The sequence below is a fragment of the Saimiri boliviensis genome, chromosome 3, assembly GCF_048565385.1.
Source record: "Saimiri boliviensis isolate mSaiBol1 chromosome 3, mSaiBol1.pri, whole genome shotgun sequence".
Lineage (NCBI taxonomy): Eukaryota > Metazoa > Chordata > Mammalia > Primates > Cebidae > Saimiri > Saimiri boliviensis.
In genome coordinates, this window is record NC_133451.1 from 98,575,702 (window position 1) to 98,602,570 (window position 26,869).

The 26,869-nt window shown below is 35.5% G+C and overlaps 1 protein-coding gene across 3 annotated transcripts in view; it reads right to left on the bottom strand.

The window, feature by feature from the left end:
• Window positions 1–26,869, bottom strand: part of TBCK (TBC1 domain containing kinase) — a 265,679-nt gene that overhangs the window by 135,022 nt on the left and 103,788 nt on the right. For all 3 annotated transcript variants that reach the window (XM_074396536.1, XM_010340090.3, XM_003929478.4), the window contains exons 21-22: window positions 23,517–23,553; window positions 22,307–22,468 (exon numbers count right to left, since the gene is read on the bottom strand). In XM_074396536.1, coding sequence (XP_074252637.1) covers window positions 22,307–22,468; window positions 23,517–23,553 — 199 coding nt within the window. The remainder of the gene's footprint in view (window positions 1–22,306; window positions 22,469–23,516; window positions 23,554–26,869) is intronic.

Consider the following 26,869-nt stretch of genomic DNA (forward strand, 5'->3'; position numbering starts at 1 on the left):
ATTACAGTGGCTGTGCATGCTCTAGATATAACTAAGAGTAAGCTGACCATATTTACTTTGGTTTATTGGGATATATTTTTGTTATCTGAAATAACTTCTAGGTACTGACAAAGATGCTCTCCTTGACCAAAGTCTAGCCAGGCTTCTTATAGCCCTATCATGACTAGGGTTCAACCTTGGCCTATAAAGACTTGAGCAAAACATAAACATGGCTTGATTTTGTTTTTCCTACTTTACTTTTTTTTAAAAAAATACATAAATATGTACAATTTTATGTATTAAAAATAAAAAAGTAGAAAAATACATAAAAATTATACATATTTTATATATTAAAAACGGGATACATGTGACATTTTGATATATGCATACAATGTGTAATGATCAAAACAGGGTTATTAGAACATCTATCAATTCAAATATTTATTTTGTTGTGTTGGGAACATTTCAATTCTAGCTATTTTGAAATATACAACAAATTGTTGTTAACTGTAGTCACCCTACTATGCTATCTATTGAACACCAGAATTTTATTCCTTTGGTCTAACCATATTTTTGTATCCATTAACGAGTCTCTCTTTATCTCCATACCCCAGCCCATTCTCAGCCTCCGGCAACTATGATTCTATTATCAACTTCAATTTATGTAGTTTCCCATGAATGAGTGAGAATATGATACTGTGAATATGATATATGTCTGTCTGTGCCTGGCTTATTTCAATTAATTTGATGACCTCCAATTCCATCCATGTTGCTAAAAATGACAGGATTTCACTGTTTTTTATGGCTGAATGGTAATTCACTGTGTTTTTGTGTACATTTTTATGCATTCATTTATTGATAGACACTTAGGTTGATTCTGTATGTTGGCTATTGTGAATAGTGCTGCAATAAACATGGGAGTGCAGACATCTCTATGGTATCCCGATTTCCTCTTTTGGATATATATCCAGCAAGTGGGAATGCTGGATCTCATGGTGGATCTATTTATACTTTTTTGAGGAACATCCACACTGTTTTTCATAAAGGCTATAGTAATTTATGTTCCCACCAATAGAGTATGATCCTTCCACTTTCTCCACCATCTATTATTTTTGTCTTCTTGATAATAGCCTTTTATATTGGGATGAGATACAATTTTATTGTGATTTTGATTTGCATTTCTCTCATGAGTACTTTTTCATATACTTTTTGGCCATTTGCAAGGTTTTTTTTTTCTTTTTTAAGACATAGTCTCACTAAGTGACCCAGGTTACAGTGTAATGGCTATAGACATGATCATAGACTATGACCTATGACAGCCTCAAACCTCTGGACTCAAGTGATCTTCTATCACAGCATCCTGAATACTTGGGACTATAAGCACAAACCATCACATCTCTTTCTATGTCTCCTTTTCAAAAACATCTGTTCAGATCATCTGCCCATTTTTTAAATAGGATTGTTTTAGGCACTGATTTGAGTTCTTTATATACTCTGCTTACTAATACTTTGTTGGATGAAGAGTTTGCACATTTCTCCCATTCTGTAGATTGTTTCTTCACTCTATTGATTGTCTGCTGTGAAATATTTTAGCTTTATGTAATTCTATTTGTCTACTTTTGCTTTGTTTGCCTATTTCGAGATCTGACCTCAAACATCTTTGCCCAATCAATGTTGTGAGGCATTTCCCCAAGTTGGGTCTAGTAGTTTCATGTCTTACATTTAAGTCTTTAATACATTTTGATTTAATTTTTGTATATGGTGAGAGATGGGGTGTAGTTTCATTAGTCTGCATAAAGAGATAAAGTTTTCCCATCACCATTAATTTAAAAAAGAAAACTGTCTTTTTCCTCAATGTAAATTCCTGGCACCTTTGTCAAAAATCAGTTGGCTGTAAATGTGTGAATTTATTTCTGAGTTATCTATTCTGTTTCATTGGTGTATATGTCAGTTTTTATGACAGTACAATGATGTTTTGTTTACTACAGCTCTGTAGTGTATTTGGGAAGTAGTGTGAGGCCTCTAGCTTTCTCCTTTTTGCTCAAGATTGCGTTTGCTACTTGGGGTTTTCTGTGGTTCCATACAAATTTTAGGATTATTTTCTCTAATTCTGGGAAGACTGTGATTGGTATTTTGATACAAATTACATTGAATTTGTAGATAACTTTTGGTGGCATCAACGTGTTAACTTTATTAATTCTTCTAATCTATAAGCATGTGATAACTTTCCATTTTTCAGTGCCCTCTGTAATTTCTTTCATTAGTATTTCATTGTTTTCATTGCAGAGATCTCTCACTTATTTAAATTTGGTGCTATGTATTTCATTTTATTTGTAGCTAATTTAAGCAGAACTGCTTTCTTGATTTCTTTTTCAGATTGTTCACATGTTGGTGTAAGAAATGCTACTGATATTTATATGTTGATTTTGTATCCCAATTTACTGAATTTGCAAAGCTTTTCTAGCAGTTTTTTGGTGAAGCCTTCAGGATTTTCCAAATACAAGGTCATGTCATCTGTCAAAAGGATAATTTGAGTTCTTTCTTTACAATTGAATTATTTAATTTTTTCTGTCCCTTAATTGCTGTCTACAATTTCCAGTACTTTGTCAAATAAAAGTAGTGAAAGTAAACATCTTTTTCTTCTAGATTTTAGAGGAAAGTCTTTCAGTTTTTCCATATACAGTATAGTAGCTGTGGGTTTGTCACATACAGCCTTTATTGCTTTGAGGTGTTGTCTTCCTACACTTAGTTGATTGAGAATTTTTATCTTGAAAGAATGTTGAATTTTCTCAAATACTTTTCTAGCATCTATTAAAATAATCATATGGGTTTTATTCTTTTATTTCATATTTCATTACATATTTGTTATATCTCTTGGGTTTTGTATGTGAGTTTTTTTTTTAACCTGAGGTTCTGGGATACATGTGCAGGTCATGCAGGGTTGCTGCACAGGTGCATACACAACCAGGTGGTTTGCTGCCTCTATTACCCCTTCATCTACATCCGGCATTTCTTCCCATGTTATCCCTACCCAACCTCCCCACACCCTGCTGTCCCTACCATAGACCCCCTCCGACAGCCCCCAGCGTGTGATGCTTCTCTCCCTGAGGCCACGTGTACTCATTGTTCAACATTCACCTATGAGTGAGAACATGCAGTGTTTGGTTTTCTGTTCTTGTGTCAGTTTGCTGAGAATGATGATTTCCAGATTCATCCAAGTCCCTATAAAGGACATGAACTCATCGTTTTTTATGGCTGCGTAGTATTCCATGGTGTATATGTGCCACATTTTCTTTGTCCAGCCTATTATTGATGGGCATTTGGGTTGGTTCCAGGACTTTGCTATTGTACACAGGGCTGCAATGAACATACATGTGCATGTGATTTTATAATAGAACGATTTATAGTCCTTTGGGTATATAACCAGTAATGGGATTGCTGGGTCAAATGGAATTTCTATTTCTAGATCCTTGAGAAATTGCTACACTGTCTTCCATAATGGTTAAACTAATTTACACTCCCACCAACTGTGTAAATAAGAGTGTTCCTATTTCTCCACATCATCTTCAGCATCTGTTTTCTCCAGATCTTAAATGATCGCCATTCTAACTGGTGTGAGATGATACCTCAATGTGGTTTTGATTTGCATTTCTCTAATGACCAGTGATGATGAACATTTTTTTCATGTTTGTTGACCTCATATATGTCTTCTTTTGAAAAGTATCTGTTCATATTCTTTGCCCATTTTTTAATGGGTTTGTTTTTTTTGTTGTGTATCTGTTTTAGTTCTTTGTAGATTCTGGATATTAGCCCTTTGTCAGATGGGTAGATTGCAAAAAAAATTTTCTCATTCTGTTGCTTGCCAGTTTGCTCTAATGATGGTTTCTGTTGTTGTACAGAAGCCCTGAAGTTTAATTAGATCCCATTTGTCTATCTTGGCTTTTGTGTCATTGCTTTTGATGGTTTAGTCATGAAGTCCTTGTCTATGCCTATGTCCTGGATGGTTTTGCCTACATTTTCATCTAGAGTTTTTATGGTGTCAAGTTTTATGTTTAAATCTTTAATCCATCTGGAGTTAATTTTAACATAAGGTGACAGGAAGGCATCCAGTTTCTGCTTTCTGCACATTGCTAGCCAGTTTTCCCAACACCATTTGTTAAGCATGGAGTCCTTTCTCTGTTGCCTGTTTTTGTCAGGTTTGTCAAAGATCAGGTGGTTGTAGATGTGTGGTGTTGCTTCCAAGGCCTCTGTTCTGTTCCACTGTCTCTGTTTTGGCACCAGTACCATGCTGTTTTGATTCCTGTTGCCCTGTAGTATAGTTTGAAGTCTGGCAGTATGATGCCTCCAGCTTTTTTTTTTTTTTTGCTTAGGATTGTTTGGCTATGTGGACTCTCTTGGTGTTCCATATAAAGCTTAAAGTGTTTTTTCTTTGCAGTTCTGTGAAGAAGGTCATTGGTAGCTTGATGGGGATAGTATTGAATCTGTAAATTACTTTGGGCAGTATGGCCATTTTCACGATATTGATTCTTCCTAACCATGAGCATGGAGTGCTTTCCATTTGTCTGTGTCCTCTCTTATTTCATTGAGCAGTGGTTTGTAGTTCTCCCTGAAGAGGTCCTTTACATCCTTTGTTAGTTTTATTCCTTCGTATTTTATTATCTTTGTAGCAATTGTGAATGGGAGTTCGCTCTTGATTTGGCTCACTGTTTGTCTGTTATTGGTATATAGGAATGCCTGTGATTTCTCCACATTGATTCTGTATCCTGAGAATCTGCTGATGTTGCTTATCACTGAGGAGATTTTGGGCTGAGATGATGGGGTCTTCTAAATATACAATCACATCATCTGCAAATAGAGACAGTTTGACTTCCTCCTTTCCTAATTGATTTCCCTTTATTTCTTTTCCTTGCCTGATTGCTCTGGCTAGAACTTCCAATACTATATTGAATAGGAGTGGTGAGAGAGGACATCCTTGTCTAGTGCAGGATTTCAAAGGGAATTCTTCCACCCTTCACCTATTCAGTATGATATTAGCTGTAGGTTTGTCATAAATAGCTTTTATTATTTTATGATATGTTCTGTCGATACCTAGTTTATTGTGAGTTTTTAGCATGAAGAGCTGTTGAATTTTGTTGAAGGCCTTTTCTGTATCTATTGAGATTATCACATGGTTTTCATCTTTGGTTCTGTTTATGAGATGGATTACATTTATAGACTTGCGTATGTTGAACCAGCCTTGCATCCTTGGGATGAAGCCTACTTGATTGTGATGAATAAGCTTTGTGATGTGCTGTTGCATTTGGTTTGCCAATATTTTATTGAAGATTTTTGCATGGTTCATCATGGATATTGGCCTGAAATTTTCTTTTCTTGTTGAGTCTCTGCCTGGTTTTGGTATCAGGATGATACTGGTCTCACAGAATGCATTAGGGAGGATTTCCTCTTTTGGTATTGTTGGGTATAGTTCCAGAAGGAATGGACCCAGCTCCTCTTTTTAGATCTGTTAGAATTCAGCTGTGAACCCATCTGGACCTGGACTTTTTTGATTGGTAGGCTATTGATGGCTGCCTCAACCCCAGCCCTTGTTATTGGTCTACTCAGGGTTTCAACTTCTTCCTGGTTGAGTCTTGGTAGAGTCCAGGAATTTATCCATTTCTTCCAGGTTTACTGGTTTATGTGCATACAGATATTTGTAGCAATCTCTGATGTTAGTTTGTATTTCTGTGGACTCAGTGGTGATATTCCCTTTATCATTTTTTTATTGCAACTACTTGATTCTTCTCTCTTTTCTGTTTTATTAATCTGGCTAGTGGTCTATTTGTTGATCTTTTCAAAAAAACCAGCTCCTGGATTTATTGATTTTTTTGAAGGGTGTTTTTGTGTCTCTGACTCCTTCAGTTTGGCTCTGATCTTAGTTACTTCTTGTCTTCTGCTAGCTTTTGAGTTTCTTTGATCTTACTCCTCTAGCTCTTTCAGTTTTGATGATAGGGTGTTGATTTTAGATCTTTCCTTGTTTCTCATGTTGGCATTTATTGCTATAAATTTCCCTGTAGACACTGCTTTAAATGCATCCCAGAAATTCTGGTAAGTTGTGTCTTCATTCTCGTTGGTTTTGAAGAACATTTTTATTTCTGCCTTCATTTCATTGTTTATCCAGTCGACACTCAGAAGCAAGTTGTTCAGTTTCCAAGTAGCTGTGTGGATTTGAGTGAGTTTCTTAATCCTGAGTTCTAATCTGATTGTGCTGTGGTCTGACAAACTGTTTGTTCTGATTTCTGTTCTTCTCCACTTGCTGAGGAGTGATTTGCTTCTAATTATGTGATCAATTTTAGAGTAAGTGCGAGGTGATGCTGAGAAGAATGTGTATTATGTGGATTTGGGGTACAGTGTTCTGTATATGTCTATTAGGTCCACTTGGTCCAGCTCTACATTCAAGTCCTGGATGTCTTTGTGAATTTTCTGTCTTGTTGATCTGTCTAATATTGACAGTGGAGTGTTGAGGTCTCTCACTATTATTGTGTGGGAGTCTAAATCTACCTTTAGGTCATTAAGAACTTGCTTTATGTATCTGGGTGCTCCTGTGTTGTGTGTATATATATTTAGGATAGTTAGCTCTTCTTGTTGGATTGATTCTTTTATCATTATGTAATGCCCTTCTTTATCTCTTTTGATCTTTGTTGGTTTCAAGTCCATTTTATCAGAGACTAGGAGTGTAATCCCTGCTTTTTTTTACTCTTCATTTGTTTGATAAATCTTCTTCCATCTATGTGAGATGGGTTTCCTGAATACAGCACACTGATGAGTCTTCACTTTTCATCCAGTTTGCCAGTCTGTGTCTTTTGATTGGGACGTTTAGCCTGTTTACATTCAATGTTAATATTGTTATGTGTTAATCTGATTCTGCCATTTTGCTACTGGCTGTTTTTCTTGCCCATTAGTTGACTCAGTTTTTTCATTGCATTTTTGGTCTTTGCCATTTGGTGGGCTTTTGCAGTGCCTGGTACTTGTTCCTTTCTGTGTTTAGTTTTTCTTTCAGGAGCTCTTATAAGGCAGGTCTGGCGGTGACAAAATCTCTCAGTAATTGCTTGTCTGTAAAGAATTTTATTTCTCCTTCACTTATGACGCTTAGTTTGGCTGGATATGAGATTCTGGGTTGAAAGTTCTTTTCTTTTCTTTAAGGATGTTGGATATTGGCCCCAACTCTCTTCTGGCTTTGTAGGGTTTCTGCCAAGAGATCCGCTATGAGTCTGATGGGCTTCCCTCTGTGGGTGACCTGTCCTTTCTCTCTGGCTTCCCATGGCATTTTTTCCTTCATTTAAACCCTGGTGAATCTGATGATTATGTGCCTTAGGTTGTTCTTCTTGAGGAATATTTTTGTGGCATATTTCTTGGATTTGAATGTTGGACTGCCATGCTAAGCTAGGAATGTTCTCCTGGATAATATCCCAGAGCATGTTTTCCAGCTTGGATTCATTCTCCCTGTCACATTCATGTACACTGATGAAGCGTATATTAGGTCTTTGCACACATCCCATATTTCTTGGAGGCTTTGTTCATTTCTTTTCACTATTTTTTCTCTTGTCTTGCCATCTCTTTTAATTTCATTGAGTTGATCTTCAATCTCTGATATTCTGTCTTCTCCTTGATCGATTCAGGTATTAAAAGTTGTGTTTGCTTCACTTAGTTGTTGTGCTGTCTTTTTCAACTCCATCAAGTCATTTATGTTCTTCTCTAAGCTGGTTATACTAGTTAGCATTTCGTCTAACCTGTTTTCAAGGTTTTTAGTTTCTTTCTATTGGGTTAGAACGTGTTCCTTTAGCTCAGAAATGTTTGTTTTTACCCACCTTCTGAAGCCTGTTTCTGTCAATTCGTCACACTCTTTCTTGGTCATGTTGTGACCAAGATGAGGAGTTGTGATCCCTTGAAGGAGAACAGGCATTCTGGTCTTTGATGGTTTCATCTTTTTTGCTCTGTTTTTCCCCGCATCTTCATGGATTTACCTGGCTCTGATCTTAGGGAGCTGTTTGATGAGGTCACTTGTCTGTCAAGGCGCTACTGGGTTTCCAGGGACTCCCTCAGGTTGCTAGGTAGGCTTCCTGTGTCTTTTTTGTTTACATTGGGAGGTTACGTTGGGCTCTTCCGCTGACCTGGAGGCACTGCTGGGTGGTCAAGAACACCGTCCCATTGCTACATAGGGTATTCTTTTTTAAAATATGAAACCTAGTCCTGCCTCTTTAATGGTGGGTTGCGCCTTTCCTCCACAGAGCTAGACCATTCAGGGTTCAGCTCAGACTGAGACACTGGCTGCATAACCTGCTAGAGTTAGTGCTTCAGCCCTCTGGGGTTTGTGGGTGAGGGTAGGGACCTGACTGGCTGCACCGTCTGTCTCCCTGCTTTTAGCTCCCTCTGTCCCGGGCAGGGGGAGGTGGCAATAGCTTGGTCCACAGACTCTCCCAGCCGGCTTATGGGCTTATGCATTTGCTTAGATCTGTGCAACAATCCAGGACAGTGTCCTGGATGATTATTCAATATTGCGCTTGTAATTCCTGGTGCTTCACTGGCAAAGATCCCCTGTTCTGCGTATTGCTGAGGGTTTGGAGGAAATGCTGTATCTGGACCGGGATGCCAGAGGGGGAGCCTCCAACTCACCAGTCAGATGCACTTTGTTGGTGAAGCAGCACCCCTGTCTGCCTAGGTCTGCTCTGCCTGGGCTTTGCTCACCCTCTGACCAGACCTGTTGAAATGCACCTGGTACCTTGGTTGGAGCTAGATCTCTCGATTTCTGCGTCTCTCTTGCTGGGTGTTGTGCACCGGAGTTGTGTGTATTTGGCCATATTCTGGGTTTTATTCTTGATCCTTTTAAGTAATGTAGCATGTTTACTGATTTGCATATGTTTAATCATCACTGAATTCCTGGGATGAATACCACTTGACCATGGTGAAAGAATTTTTTAATGTGTTGTTGAATTCTGTTGCTTTTATTTTTGTTGAGCATTTTTCATCTATGTTCCTCAGGGATACTGGTATTTAGAATGAGTTTGAAAGTATCCCCTCCTCTTTATTTTTGCTTGTTGGGGAATTTGAGAGAATTTGTATTAGTTCTTTCAGCAATACAGCCAACAAGTGCTGGATTTTTCTTTGATGGGAGACATTTATTATGGCTCCTTATCTTGTTATTAATTGTTGATCTGTCCAGGTTTTCTAATTCTTCATGGTTCAATCCTGCTAAATTCAATGTGTGGAGAAATTTATTCATCTCTTCTAGGTTTTCCAACTTGTTGGCATATAGTTGATCTTAATAGTCTCTAACGACACTTTGCAATTCTGTGGTATTACTTGTCTGCATTCTGTAATAAAACGTCTCAGTTTACCTAAGATTTGGGCCTGCTCTCTTTTTCATTAGTCTAGCTAAAGGATTATTGATTTATCTTTTCAAAAATCAACATTTCCTTTTGTTGATCTTTTGTATTGCTTTCTTAGTTCCAATTTCATTTATTTTTACTCTGCTCTTTATTATTTCTTTCCTTCTACCAATTTTTGGTTTGTTCCTGCTTTACTATTTCCTTGAGGTATATTGTTACGTTCTTTATTTGAAGTCTTTCTACTTTCTTAATGTAGAAAGCTATTCTGTTACTTTTTAAATGTAGAAAGACTTCAAATAAAGAACCTAACAATATACCTCAATATTTTAATTTCATTTCTAATTTCTTCATTGATCCATTTGTTGTTCAAAAGCACATCATTTAATTTCCATAAATTTGCAGTTTCTAATGTTCTTTTTGTTAATGATTTCTAGTTTTACTCCACTGTGATCTAAAAATAGATTTGATATATTTTTGATTTTCAATAATTTGGTAAGACTTGTTTTGTGAACATAGGATCCATTCTGGAGAATGTTCCATGTGCTTTTGAGAAAAATGTGTATTCTGCAGCTGTTGGATGAAATGTTCTACCAATGTCTATTAGGTCCATTTGGTCTAGAGTATAGTTTAACTCCCGTGTTTTTGTGTTGACTTTCTGTCTGGATGACCTACTATTGCTAGATGTGGGTGTCGAGTTCCTTTCTGTTACAACACTGCAGTAATCTCCTCCTTTAGGTTTATTAATATTTGTTTTATATTTGGATGCTCCATTGTTGGTTGGGTATATATATAATTGTTGTATCCTCTTGCTGTAATGACTCTTTATGATTATATAATGAACTTTTGTCTATTATTTAATTAAACTCTATTTTATCTGATATATGTACAGCTGCTGCTGCTCCTTCTATAGTTTCCATTTGAGTGAAATCTTCTCTCATCACTTCACTTTTAGTCTCTGCATGTCTTCAAAGGTAGAGTTTCTTATAGACAACATACAGTTGAGTCTTTTTTTTTTTTAGTCCATTCAGCCATTCTATGTCTTTTTATTGGATAATTAATTGGATAAATTAAACTTATTTATAATCAAGGTTATTAATAACAGATAAGGATGTGCTACTGTTATTTTATTACTTGCTTTGTAGACACTTGTTTTATTTGCTTGCTTTGTAGACATTTTCTTCCTTCTATTCTCTCTTCATGTCTTCCTTTGTGGTTAGGTGATTTTCTCTAGTGATACATATATTGTTTTAATTTCAATAGTTTTTGGTGAACAGGTAGTTTATGGTTATATAGATAAGTTCTTTAGCAGTGATTTATGAGATTTTGGTGCATCCATCATCTGAGCAGTGCATACTGTTGTAGTGGTGTTTTTATTCCATGGTAATTTTTTTTTTTTTTTTTTTTTTTAGTATATATACCATAGGTTTTTGATTTGTGGATACAGTGATACTTACAAGAAACAGTGCTAACAAGTTGTTTTAAACTGACAATGACAACTTTGATCACAAAGTATCAAAAAACAAACTACATATTAACCCACCCACTCCCACATTTGGACTTTTTGATTGCTTATCCCTTAGCCATTATTGTTTAGGAGTTTTGACTTTTAGTGTTCATAGATAACATATAAATGATTTACGTACCACAATTATAGTATTCGAATATTGTGAATTTATCCATTTGATTTCTTTTACCAGTAAGTTTTATAAATTCAGATGCTTGTTACATATTAGTGTCCATTTCTTTCAAACTGAATTCCTTTAACATTTCTTGTAAGACAGGTCTGCTGATCATAAATCTCCTCAGCTACTGTTTGTCTAAGAAAGCCTTTAATGATTTTCTTTGTGTTTAAAGGAAAATTTAGCTGGGTACAATATTCTTGTCTGACAGGTTTCCCCACTGTGCCTGCTTCAGCACTTTGAAAATGGCATCCCACTCCCTCCTGTTCTGTAAGGTTTTTGCTGAAAAATCTATTTAAAACTCCATTGAATCTGATACATTTCTTGTCTCTTCTCACTTTGAGTATTCTTTCTTGGTCTGTCATTTTTGCTAATTTGATTATAATGTGCCTTGGGGAATTCCTGTATGAGTTGAATTTGAGTAGTGACTATAGTGCTTCTAGTACCTGGATATTGCTATCTTTCTTCAGATTTGGGAAATTTTCAGCCAGTATTTCCTTAAATATGCTTTCTAGGACTTTTTCTCTCTCTCTTCTTCAGAAATTTTAATTATATGGAGGTTAGTTAGTTTGCTTGATGGTATCTCATAATTCTCCTTGGCTTTCTTTACTCTTTTTATTTTTTGCTCTTCTGACTAATTTCATATATTTTATCTTTCTAATATCTGATTAGAAATTAAATCATATTCTAATATTTGAATTTTTTCTAATATTTGATTAAGTCTGCTATTGAAGCTTTCTAGTGAGCCTTTAACCTCAATGATTATATTCATTATTTCTAGGATTTCTACTTGGTATTTTTAAATTGCTTTTATATCTTTGCCAAATTTCTTATTTTGTTCCTGCATCTTTTTTGGATTTCATTCTCTTTCTACCTTTATCATCTTATGATTCCTGGGACTTCTTTAAGAAGATTATTCTGAATTCTGTGTCAGACATTGCATAGATCTTCAATTCTAGGTCCATTCTTGGAGTTTTGATAGTTTGTGTTGGTGGTGTCATATTTCTCAGAGTTTTCACTATTATTACATCTTTATGTTGATGGCTATGAATTTGAGAAAACAGCCTCCCTCATCAAATTTGTTTGCAGGAGTTCTTTGGTAGTTCTAGACTTTTACTTCCTAGTATTAGAACTTAAACACTGGCCCATAGTCCCTTCCCATTCTGGGAAGGACTTACACTGAGCATTATAACTAATATGAAAACAACACTGTATTGGATAACTAACATGAAAACAACACTGTATTGGAACTAATTCAGCTGTGTAATCTCCCAGTCTGGAAAAGACTTATAGTAAGCACTGGAGCTTAAACACTGCCACAGAACTATATGGCTGCCCTGTCACTGTTTCTCAGTCTGAGGAAGCCTTAAGTGGGCACCAGATATTAATTCTGACCTTGCTAGTACTCGGCATCAAGAATTGGCTTGCTTCTTGCTTATATCCTCCTTTGCAAGGTTTTAGCTTTCTTTGCTTTATTATGTGAGATACTATTGATATAATTTCTTTCTGTCTTCCAAATATATGTTGACACATTCAAAGCAATCCCAATCCAAATACAACCAGCTGTGTTGTAGAAATTCAAAAGTTAATTATAAAATTTATAAATAAATATAAATATTGTAAAGTAGCCAATCTTAAAAAAGACGTTTTACTACCTGATTTCAAGCCTTACTAAAAAGCTACAGTAATTAGGACAGGGTAATATCACTAGGAAAGAAAAACAAATCAATCTAATAGAATAGAGAGACCAGAAATAGACTTATCACATCTATGTGGGCAATTGATTTTTTTGACAAAAATTCAAAGCAAGGGTATAAAATGTGGGCAAAGTAAAGCCTTTTCAACAAGTAACTGAAAAAATTGAATAAATATATGGAACAATATAAATGAACTGCAAACTCAAACTCACCATACAATGAATTCACCTGGATCATAGACTAAAATATAAAAATTAAAACAATTAAGTTTCTAGAAGAATATGGGAGAATATATTAATGATCTTGGATTATGCCATTATTTATTAGAAAGGATAAAATATCTGAAGATTCTAGCTGTTGATTAAAAATCTAAATATGAGATACAAACCACAGACCCTTTGAAGGAAGCAGATTACTGCTGCAGACTCTGGGAGACAAGTGAAAAACTCCTAAGTATGAAAGGGGGATCATCTAGCCCTGAACATACATCCTCTTCAGGGAACCTGAAGGTCCAGATTACTGAAGAAAAATTTGACCTTACTTGGAGCTGCGATGAACTTTGAGAGCTGAGCAAAATACAGGAGTAGAAAAAGCAGAGGGAAGAGCCCTGTGGGCACTCCTGGTCCCTGGGGAAGCCATTTCTGACTTGCCTCACAGGGGCCCTTGGGGAGGGCTGCCAGTGGAACTGGGGAAAGACCATATGCAGAAAACCTCCAGCTGAACTCTGTAACAATTTCAACTGAATGTGAAGTTTCCTGGAAAGAATCTGAGGGAGAGAGCAAACTGGGAATGCAGATAAAACATGTAAATTACAGCAGCTAGGGAGGTGTGAAACCTGAAAGCATTGCTTGTCCCAGTGGGGAGGCATGAAGCCTGGGGACAAGTCCTCAGCCCTGCTCACCCACTGCCTGGAAATACACTGAGTGCTGTTGGGAGGCAAGATGAGAGTGAGACCAACCTTTCAGGTGGCATGGGAACTGGGTGAGGACTGTAATGGCCAGCTTTCTCCCACCTCCCTGTCATCCTGCATAATGTAGCAAAGGCAGCCATAATCCCCCTGGTAAGATAACTCCACTGGATTGAGAACCACACCCCCAACCTCCACAGAAGCCCCAACAAGCCCCACCCACGACGAGACTGAGCTTAGACACACCTAAACTTGCCCTCATCTGGTGGTCTTTCTCAACCTGCCCTGGTAGCCAAAGACAAAGGACATAATCTCTTGGGAGCTCTATAGCCACGCCCACCACCTCAGCAACATATCCAGGCAACCATAGGGCAAGATGGTATCCTCTCTATATTACCACAACTGATGCTCTCTTGAAAGTGTCACCTCGTAGCTAGAAAGCAACCAACAGAAAACAATCCTAAAATTCATATGGACCAAAAAATCCGCATAGCCAAAGCAGGACTAACCAAAACAAACAAACGAACAACAACAACAACAAAAAAAACTGGAAGCATCGCATTACCTGACTTCAAATTATAAAACTATACTATAAGGCCAAAAGTCATCCAAGCAGCATGGTACTGATAGAAAAATAGGCACACAGACCAATGGAACAGAACAGATAACCCAAAATAAAGCCAAATACTTATTAGCCAACTGATTTTTGACAAAGTGCACAAAAACATAAAGCGGGGAAAGGACAGCCTATTCAACAAATAAGCTAACTGGCAAGCCACATATAGAAGATTGAAACTGATCCTCATCTTTTACCTTACACAAAAATCAACTGAAGATGGATCAAAGACTTAAATCTAAGACCTGAAACTGTAAAGACTCTAGAAGATAACGTGAGAAAAACCCTTCTAGAAATGGGCTTCAGCAAAAACTTCATGACCAATAACCCAAAAGCAAATGCAAGAAAAACAAAGATAAATAGATGGGACTTAACTATAAAGCTTCTGCACAACAGAAGAAACAATCAGTAGAGTTAACAGATAACTCACAGCGTGGGAGAATATCTTCACAATCTGTACATCTGACAAAGGATTAATATCAAGAATCTACAAAGATCTCAAAAAAATCATCAAGAAAAAAGCAAACTATCTCATCAAGAAGTGGACAAAGGACATGAATAAACAATTCTCAAAAGAAGATACATAAATGGCCTGCAAACATGAAAAAATGCTCAATACCACTAATGATCAGAGAAAGGAAAATCAAAACCACAATGCAATACCACGTTACTTCTGACAAGAATGCCATAATCAAAAAATAAAAAAAATAATAGATATTGGCGTGGATGTGGGAAAAGGGAACACTTTTACACTGCTAGTGGGAATGTAAACTAGTAAAACCACTATGGAAAAGAGTGTGGATATTCTTTAAAAAACTAAAAGTAGATATACCATTTGATCCAGCAGTACCACTACTGGGTATCTACCAAGAAGGAAAGAAGTTATTATACTAAAAAGATACTTGCACATGCATGTTTTATAGCAGCACAATTTGCAATTTCAAAAATACAGAACCAGCCCAAATGCCCATCAATCAACAAGTAGATAGAGAAAATGTGGTGTAAACATATATCATGGATTGCTACTCAGTCATAAAATGGAACTAAATAATGGCATTTGCAGCAACCTGAACAGAATTGGAGACCATTATTCTAAGTGAAGTAACTCAGGAATGGAAAGCCAGGCATCGTATGTTCTCACTCTTAAGTGGCAGCAGAGCTATGAGGACAAAAATGTGTGAGAATTATATAATGGACTTTGGGGACTTGGGGCAAAGGGTGCGAGGCAGGTGAGGGATAAAAGACTACATTTGGTACTTGTGTATACTGGTTGGGTGATGAGTGCACCGAAATCTCAGAAATACCAGTAAAGAACTTACTCATGTAACCAAATACCACCTGTTCCCCAAAAACTTATTGGAAAAAAAATCTATATATGATTTTTGGGGCTAGACCATAGGCCATTTTTACAAAGGCTTTACTTGTCTAGTTTCACAAGGCAAAGCTGCCCTCTCCACACCAGACTTAGTGCACAGCCAATGCACTGCAGTCTCTGAAGTGAGTGGTTGCAACAGACTCAGTCTCCCTGGCTGGCCATGCTCTTACTCATGTCTGCATTGGTACTATATGCACGTCCATTCAAAGTCTTCTTTATCAGAAACTTCAGCAGAGGCATTCTCAGCTATTTCTTCCAAGACCTCCTTACTTAAAGGAAGGGGAAACTTGAAAAATACTTTACTCCATTTTGACTCAGTACTTGTACTTTTCAATTTCTAGCCCCTTACACTCTCCCTTTCCATGGTCTCTAGGTCTATAAAACTGCAGGAACCTTTTGTTTTGGGGCCCCCTTGTCAGTGAAATGACCCCCACATCTGTGTTAATCTACTTGACCCTTGACTGTTGCTGTTTCCGAAAACCTGGAACAGAGGGGAGTTGTTGCTTTCATCACTTTATCCTCTTGCTTATTCTATTGTGGTAGCTGATTAAAGGCTTGACTGTTATTTCCAGTTTGGCTTGTTGTCTTTAATAACAGGCTATTCCAGCATCAGCCTGCTTAGTGCGCTTAAGCTCAGTTCATATTCATTAAAGAAAAAAAACTGATATGTTAAACTTCATTAAAATAAAAAAATCTACATTAATTACAGAAAACATAAAAAGCCCAGAACAGGTAAAACAAAAAATCAGCATAGTATTCACTAATGGGCTGTGGGGAGACAATCAAGTGGTATTTAAAAAAAAGCTTTTAGGACCATGTAAATATTCTTTATCTTGATTGAAATGTTGGTTACATGGATGTCTATAACTGCCAAAATGTATTGAATTGTATAATTAAGGGCTCTACATTTCACTGTCTATAAATCTTGTCAATTAAAAATATGTTTAAATATTGAGGGAAATTAAAAAAAAAGAAAGAAAGAAGTTTGTGTATCTTCTTTTTCCTAGGAAAGGTGTGTGTGTGTGTGTGTGTGTGTGTGTGTGTGTGTGTGTAGTTCATAGTTGGATTAGAATGGAGAGGCTACATTTGGAGTTTTGTAATAATTGTTCAATTATATAACATCATTTATCATACTATTAAAAACTTTAGTTAAATAATTTAAATTAACATGCAAAATCGTAAGGGTGATCTGCAAGCTGTAAATATACTGGTTTCAGGAGCGGCATGGTGGCTCATATATGTAATCCCAGCACTTCGGAAGGCCGAGGTGGGAGGATCATGAGGTCAAGAGATCTAGACCATCCTGGCCAACATGGTGAAACCTGACTCTACTAAAAATACAAAAAGTTAGCTGGGCATGGTGGTGTGCACCTGTAGTCCCAGCTAATTGGGGAGACTGAGGCAGGAGAATTGCCTTGAACCCAGGAGACAGAGGTTGCAGTGAGCCCAGATTGCGCCACTGCACTCCAGCCTGGCAACAGAGTGAGACTCTGTCTCAAAAAAAAAAAAAAAAAAAAAGTCAAAAGAAAAGAAAAGATTTCTGTATATTTTGTTTTGCAAACCTAAGGCACATATAAACATTCAATAGTAAAACAACTATAAACGCAATGTCATCATTGTTATCTTGAAACAAAATAAGCTTAATAACACTGATCTAAACTGTAAGATAAATTTTGGACTGCTCAAAAAACTCAGAAAGCAGGAATCTATCAACCATAAAACAAGCAGCTCTGGTATAGCGAAAAGCCTTCCTATCAGATTCTTGATAATTTGGGACCAGGTTTAAGATGTATAAGTATTCAGATCTACTCTAAATTTTCAAGGTAAGTAGAAATCCTGATCACCTCTAAAATTATTTTTCATTACAGTTCCCAAGATGTACAAAACATTTCTTTTAAACTTTATAAAATATTTACATGTTGCAAAATGAGTTGTATGCTTCAAGAGCAATAATTAGGTCAGTGTTATGTGAATTCTTCTAGCTTCCTGAAATTACATTATAATTTCAGAGTCTTCATCAGTCATGCTACGGGCTGTTGTTTTCGTGACTATTTATTAGCTTGGAGATGATACAGTGTAACATCTGTTTTTAAAATTTCCCGCTTTCCATAAAATAATGCAGTATTTCCACCACAAATAAGACTGACATAATCTGAGGTTTTTTTAAAATTTTTAAACTGTTTTAGCTTTTAAATTGTTTCATAAAGTTTTATTTCAGTGACTATACACCATGACAATATAAACAAATTAACTACTTTCTCATTTATCCTTAACCAATTTAAAACTCAGAGGACTTTAATATGCCACCTAGATTTTAATGTTTATATGTAATTTTTATAGATGGGTTGGGGAGAGGAGCACCACTGCTAAAATCTCCAAATTTAATTACCATTTTGATTGTCCTTTTGCAATCGCAAGGTGTACTTAGAAATAGACATGCATGAAAATTATGTAGCTACAAGTAGAAAATGAGAATAATTAATTTTCAGCTTCAGGTAAAATGGCATCAATCTCACAGGCTTGATAATACAAAACTTTTCACTGAACAATTGTGTGCTACAATGCTCTACTCTTTCACAAATCATTTTCCCATACCGTATCTGCCTATGAGCAACAGAAAAAAAATGATAGATAACTATTAGGAGCACTTATGTTAAGATTCTTTTACTTCACTCATGATAGATCTCCTTGGGAAAAAAAAATGTAGAGAGACTAGAAAGCTCTACAAATATTAATATCAATTTTAGCATTTGTATTTTGGTATCTGATGTTATTTTCAATGACACTTTTTTCATTGCTTCAAAAATATTGAAAAATATTTCTACAAATATATTTTTAAATATCTTTAATGTGGACTAAACGAACCTGCATGATCCTTCTTTGTCTACCTTTCCGTTCACTTTTCTAGCCACTCTTCTCCACTTTCCCTTTTGCTTTAACTTCCTGCAGTAGTATGAGGCCTTTGAGTATTTTATTCCCTCTGTCTACAAGATTTTCCTCTTCCACTCCTCACTCCCCTATGTCACTTAAATAATTTCAGATATTATCTTAAGTATTACTTACTTAAGAAAAGCTCCCTAAATCCCTGTTTTAAACTGCTATTGTTTTCTGCAGTGTTCATCACCATGATGACTACTTAACAAAAGGGTCACAAATTAGTAGCCTACTGGCTATAAGCTATATTTAATTGAAGGCTTACAGTTTCAAAAATCTAAGCCACTGTTTACAATGGAAAGATTACACATAAATATTACAGTAACGCTATTTAATTTATGCTCACCCTTAGACAAGAATATAAAACTAATGACTGAAAACCCAGATTGTTTCTCATTTATATACTTAAAAAATACTTTAAAAACTTTGGATAGAAATGTAGTGTACCTCAATTTACTTGCCAGTACTTTTGTTTAATTAACGTAAGTACTGAATAATGGAAAAGTTTTGGTAGTCAACTCTCCATTCATCTAATGGTGGTATCGAACCATAGCCCTGCTATCTGCTTTCTTTGCTTTGGTTAAGCATTTCATAAAAATATATCTGCTGCTTAGATGAGTATAAACATTTGTTTTAGCTAAAACTTCACAATTATACTATAACTCTGACTACAGTAAGTTTTACTTCAAGTAAACTCAAAGCCTTATTAAGAGATCAAATAATCCTCTCAAGTTCTATAGCAATAGGATATAAGTGTGAAAATAAATTAAGAGGTCACCAGATTCTTGTCCTACTTACCCAAATACATGCAGAAAACAGTCAGTCTAAACATATGAAAAACTTTAAATACAAAATTTTCTTATACAGTCAGCTCTCTATATCCATGAGTTCTGCATGACATATTTGGGGAATAAAAATAGATGTCTGTGTCTACTGAGCATGTTTTTTTCTTGTCATTATTCCCTAAACAATACAGTATAACAAGTATTCACATAGCATTTACATTATATTAGGCATTAAAAGTTATTGTGAGATGACTTAAGGTATAAAGGTGGATGTGCATAGGTCATGTGCAAAGGGACTTGACCATTTGTGGATTATGGTATCTGTAGGGAGTCCTGAAAGCAATCCTGCATGGATACTGGGGGATGATTGTACTTGTATTTCACTGTATATCTTGCTATAAAATGAAAATAGTATTATTCATCTATACTTTTAACAGATAGAATGCTCATCAGTTGGAAATATCAAATTTGTGCCTCTGTGAACATTTGAAATCATTTATTTGAAGTTTATACTATTACTAATAAATACTATTTTGTTCAGCAATGAGGTGGTAATATAAACAGGAAGGAAGAAGACATAGATAAGCAGGCAGTTTGGAAAATATGTGGAAAATGTCATTCCTGTTCATCCCGTTAAGTGCTTTAATAGGACCTATCATCAATGCACTGAGATGCTAGGAGCAGGGATGTTAGGACTGAATTTAAGACTTAATAGAAGATGAAATATCCTGGATCTTTGCATGTAGGATAACCTATCTATAAATGAAACAAATTAATTATTTCATGGAGAGATGAATTTTAAGTAAGAGAAATTAAGCAAAGAAATCCAATTGGAACAGCTGACACTTCATCAACTAAATAGATTTCATTCCTATTTGAATAGCATGCTCTGAACAAAATAAGTGCTTAAAAAGGTTTGACAGATGTTATGATACAGTGAATGGAAAGGATAAAGTTACCAGAATTTCATTTTTTAAGGCCTAAAACAAGCAAGGTAACATCTCTTGAATAATCATTAGTAAGAATGTTGTATAAATCCTTTGTTTTGAATTAATCGAGAAACTTTATACTAATCTTGTACCATCTGTAAAGTAAACCCAAAGCAGGTAATTTTAAAGACATAATTTTTCCTTTGGCATTAAGATAGAAATATGTCAGTCAACTGTAAAATACACAGTTGCATGTGTTTTTTAATAGACAAGCAGAGTTGCCACCAATCTGCCTAAAAAATATGAAAACAGACTGCATCACCAGTGTTTAACAGGGGCATTATGTATCAATATGAAAGGAAATAAATTTGCTTGATTTGGAAATGCACAATCAGCATTCCTAATATGTATATTTTTGGACTGACCAGAAAATTTATTTTATACCTAATCAATCATCCTATGTTTACTTTGGCAAGCTGGAAATGACAAGATCATCTGCAAAATACAGACAGTACTCCCAGTTTGCTAAACTAGTTTATTTATTACAGTTTAAAATAAAAAATGGATAACATGATTTTCACAAAGAAGCTCCCAGGAAAAAAATGACTGAAACTATTTATTCATTTAAGAAATAACTCGGCTGGGCACGGTGGCTCACGCCTGTAATCCCAGCACTTTGGGAGGCCGAGGTGGGTGGATCATGAGGTCAAGAGATCGAGGCCATTCTGGTCAACATGGTGAAACCCCGTCTCTACTGAAAATACAAAAATTAGCTTGGCCATGGTGGTGCGTGCCTGTAATACCAGCTACTCGGGAGGCTGAGGCAGGAGAATTGCTTGAACCCCAGGAGGCGGAGGTTGCGGTGAGCCGAGATCGCACCATTGCACTCCAGCCTGGGTAACAAGAGCGAAACTCCGTCTCAAAAAAAAAAAAAAAAAAAAAGAAAGAAAGAACTCACTTTAACTAAAACTTGGTAAGTCAGAAAGCTGATGATAATATTTTTAATTTTGAAGGACGGGGGAAGAAAAAGTTTTAAATAAATTCAAGTAATTTTTCTTATTCTTTTCTCACAAATGATAAAGATTTTCAACAGAAAGATGGTAAAATACCAAGTACAGCTCATCCATTAAACATAGAAATAGGGACCAGCAGTAGGTTTCTATTTTTCTTGAGAGTAATTAATAAAGATAAAATCTTAAAGGATGTTCTTTTTGTTTTTTATTTGGTTTTCAGGCAAATTTGATTCTGGGATCATTTTAAGTGTGCTTATTATCAGCAGCAACTTGGGCCTGCCTGAAATATGGAGAACAGCAGAAGGGATGCAGTCAATAGAGTACTGTGAATTTTTTCACCTAATAAAATTAAGTTTCTGCAAAAATACAGATTTAGTTACATCCTAGGTAACAACATTAATTTCATCCTTTTAACCATAGCATCAAAGCTTAGACTACAGTTGTTATCCATATTTCTACATTTAAGCATTCAACTCCCAGATTCACAAACTCCTTACTTATGAATACTCTATATAGCTTAACATACTCTCCTGCATTGCATGACATAGAATTTCCAGGGAGTTTGATTTGACCTCCCAAGATGACATTATTTCCTTTTGTCAAGCTGTCAAATTGTTAGCAAGCAGCTGTGGCTAGGAGGGAGCAAAGTTTTATGTGAATTTTATCTTTGTATAAACATAGATTCTTAAACATTTCCCAAGTGGCCTTCATTTACTATCTATTGATAAAGATCAACAGCCCCAGTCCTAAGCAAAAGACCAAATATGATATTGCCCCCCACTTCCTGGCCTTTTACCCATTTGGTAGCATTACCAAGATGGAAGTAAATCACAGTGAGCTGGTACGAACCAGCTTTGTATTTATAATGCTGGGTCAGCAAAGGAGGCAGTATATGAGAGAGAGAATCCAGAGAGGATGATGAGGCCCAAACGGAAGAGATGCTGAAGGCCTAGATAGCCAATGGCTTAAGAATATGTCATTATTTCATAGTCAAATTTCATGTAATGATTCCATTTATTTAGTTCTGTACCTGGTAAATCGGAGAAGAGAAGAATGCACTCATTAAAGCCATTAGCCAAAAGCCGGTCCCGCAGCTGCTGAAGAATTGCTACTCCAATACAGAATGGGAAAGAGGAATTCCCAAGTAGTAAGGTATCCCAGAGGTGGAAAATTTTGTGTAGTGGAAATACATCTGTAAAATGACAAAAATACAAATAAATTAAAATAAAAAACCAAAATAATAACAATTAAAACAATAACAATCTACTTTATTGGTTCTATAATTATTATCTATGGTCAAAACTATTATTTAAGAGCTAATACTACCAAACTCTTTTCATGAAATGTTTGTCTCTGAAAATTTATAGCTTCCTAAGGCATCTTTAAAAACTGATAATCAGACAGCGCAAACATAACATTTTTAACCCTATTAACCAAACTCTGAAAATTTATAGCTTCCTAAGGGATCTTAAAAAACTGATAATCAGACAGCCTAAACATAATATTTTTAACCCTATTAACCATAATATTGCTTCCCAGAACTTTCCAGCTGTATTATTCTCACAAATTTATTTATCTAGATGAACTTTAGTATTGCTTTAGGTACAGTAAAATGACATCTCTATTATACTCTCTAAACAACCGTTTTAATAAATTCCCACAAAAATCCTATGAGCAACTTTCTATTTTTTATAACTTCCTTTTTCTCATTAACAATTCTATTGATATCTTCCAGGCCAGTGCATAAAGATCTACTTCAAATATTATTCCAGTTACCATGCAAATCATATTTTATAGGTAAGGATGTCCACTTTATTAATATTTGTAACAAAGTATTACCCATTCACATAATCTGCTTAACTTGTAGAGGAATCCTAGTTTAAAAAATAAAAATTATTGGAGAATCTCTGAAAATTAAGCTGATTTGGTTGTGGTAGTTGCCCTTATAAGCTTAATGTAAATACTATAGTTGATATTTTTTTTTTTCAAAAGGGGGCAGAGTTTGTACGAATATGATAGGTACAATAGGTTTTTATCATACAGAATTCTCATTTTGATATTCAGGGATCAGAGCGATTGAAATTATTTTCTACTCAACTCTATTATGTTAGAAATACATAAAAATACTTTCTAAATGTGCTCAATATTATTGTAACCATAAAATATGGGGAGGCATTGGGTTGTCCTTTCACTAATACAGTATCAAAAAAAAAAAAATTCCGAGGGCAAGTGATACTTACGAGTAAACATGGTGAGAAACCAAGGGATGGCATAGAGCTATGAATGGAAAAAGGGGTACAGAGAATGGATAAAGAGGAAATAAAAGAGATAATTAGAATGATTACCAATAAATCGAATGGTAAAAATAAGTTCTATGTTTTGGTCTACTTTACTGGTTAAAGTAGAAGAGAATGTAGTGTTAAGTTTAGCCTAAAGCTACCTCCTTACATGTTTTAAGTTCGGCCTAGTGATTTCTCCATACATAGTGAACTGTAATCTAACTGAATATGTAAACAGACTGTAACAAATGTTGAAGTGTAACCAATCTAACTGTTTCTGTACCTTGCTTTTGTTTTCTGTATGTCACTTTTATTTTCCTGTCCATAAATCTTCTACCATGTGGCTATAATGGAGTGTTGGAGCCTTTTCTGGCTTGGGGACTGCAGATTTATGAGTTGTTCTTTCCTCAATTAAACTCTGTTAAATTTAATTTGTTGGAGGCTTTTCTTTTAATCTAGGTAATTACAGTTATTACAAATACTCTATTATATAATGATACTATCCATGTTATAAATACAGATGATCCTTTTGCCAAATATTCACAGAGTGTCTTCATTTCACCAAAGGACACACTCAAGATCATGACTAATCCAAACGCAACACTGGCATACTAATTTCAAGGGTATATTTTACTTTTCAGGTTTGTACAGAATATTTCTTACTAGATCAGGGGATACGTAGGTATCTGGTCAAACGGGTGTGTGTGTGTGTGTGTGTGTGTGTGTATGTGTCACAGTGTTTCCAGATGAGATCAGTATTTGAATCAGTAGACTCAGTAAACTGTCCTCCCCAGCATGGGTAGGTATCACCTAATCAATTGAGAGCCTGAACTAAACAAAGGTAGAGGAAGGAGGAATGTGCCTCTTCTTTTGTACCTCACTGCTTGAGCCGGAATGTTTCATCTAATCTTCCCCTGCCTTTAGACTGGGATTTATATCACCAGTCTCCTAGTTCTCAGGCCTTTGGAATCGGAATTACAAAGGCCACTAAACTTTGAATTATATTACTGGCTTTCCTGGGTGTTCAGCTTGCAAATAGCATATTGTGGGATATCTCAGCCTCCATAATTGTGTGACCCTATTACTCACAGTAAATCTCCTTTATCTATATTTATATATCTCCTATTGGTTCTGTGTCTCTAGAGAACACTAATACAGTCCTGATAATTACTGAGGTACTCTTAAATATTTTTAAGAATTAATGAGATAATATTTTTTAAATGTTCAAAATGTCTCAATGAAAGGTGTAATAAAGCATGTGCTTTGGGTTACCACTTAATTAACAGAAAGCTTCATAAGGGACTAAAAGTAATAGATCTAATATTATAATTATTAGTAATAATTTGACAATTTTCCTAAGCTTACTACCTGGAAACATATACACACATACACACATATATAGCTATATATACAGTATATATGTTCTACATAAATATATATACACATACACATTTTCAATAAATATTGAGAGATTTTGGAAGTGACAAATAATCCTTAATTTATACAAGTAGAGCAAAAATCTCCTTTGTCAATAGCAAGTGTCAAAAATCTAATTTACAGAAAAATCTGAAAAAGTGCTAATTTTATTTTACTTTGTGAGTTAATACAGGCTGCTACTAAAGACCTCTCTACTACCTGCAGGGCTAGTTTAAATAGTCTTTCAGCATCTAGCAATTATGAATTTATGCGTAAAGGTGCCTATTGTCTTTGCATTTCACTTGAGTATTTATATGATCAAGATGCCAATTAAGAACTTTATAAGTATATTGTATATTAAAATCTAAGTACTACATATGAAATCAAATAATCTCCACCATATCATTTTTATAGGCTGAAATTTAAATATATTTTTCTAGGTACATTATAAATTAGAAAAGGAAAAAGTACAAAGGTATGTGATTTACTTGTAATGTATAAAGGTTGTAGAAAACAATAAAATATAAATTGTTCATTTTAATTTAAATTTAAAAATAAAGTCAGCAACATTAGTTTCATTGCTATTATTCAACATCTTTTTTAAAGACATGACATCAATATTACTTTATCCTCTTTAGATGAAAGCTAACTGCCATTAAGAATCTTTTTCAAATCATTTCAACAACCAGGTAACAGTGCCTTTTCTCCCACACTAGTCTCTGTAATTAGCTACATCAAGATCTTTGGAAGAATTCTGCTTCTGACCAAGATAAAATAACAGGAACCAGATTTACCTACTGAACTGAAAAACTAAAAATCAGACCAAATATATAAAACAACAATTTGAACATCTAAGATATCATGCAGCAGAGAGTAGTACCTAAGAGAGGAGGAACAAATGAAATGAACCCTAAAGTTGCCCAATTTACTGCATGCAAAGAAGTTACAGGCCACTAACAGGGAGGAAGAACCTGAAAAGAGCTTGATGGTTGTCCTGAGCTGAATATGTAGAGTAGGAAATCTGGGGAGATTAAGGTGGCTGGAATCTCCAGGAGAGTGTCCTGGAAGATTCTGCCAGAGAGAGAGATGCAGAGAAAGCTCCAGAAATCTGCTGAAGTTTCCCTTCAAATCTTTGCTAAGTAGTAAAGAGAGCATATGTGTGTATGTATATATATATGTATATGAGTGTGTGTGTGTGTACACACACACACGCACACACACACACACACACACACACACAAAGATACAAACTAGGGCAGAAACCACCTCAAATGATCAGAGGGAAAAAATGCCAAGCTCACAAAATGCCAATAGTTAATTTTCTCACTAACCAGAATGAAAAAACAAACAAACCACGCCTGTTACAAACAAGGCACTGGGAAGAGTAGTCAGAAGAGTATTGCTTTAGTAATGGAGCAAAATTGTGCTCCAAAATTAAGCTGCTCTGGTCCCACTTAATAAACCTCAAAAGCAAGTTAAGTTACACGGAAACAATGTGATCCTTAAAACAGCAAGCCTTGAAAGGATCAAATTGTTTCCGTGTAACTGAACTGCGCCCAAGATACCACACTCATGGTCACCCCAAACTGCCTCTTTTTTCTACCCATCATTATAGTCACTTAGGTAGAAAAATCTTAGGTACAAAAGTAGGTCTGATAGATATTTTTACAAGGTCTCTTCAGTCTTCTGTTTCTATCCATTTATACTGAACTAAGCTTGTTTTGGTTCTCATTCTTTTTTTCATGGACTACTGCAAATGTTTCACAGTTGTTCAGTTTCTACCTGGTCCAACATTTCCTTCTGCCAAATTCATTTTCCTAAAAACTCAACTGTGATGACATCATTCTCCTGCTCCACCATGTCAATACATTTCCACTGCATACCAAATTAAGTACAAT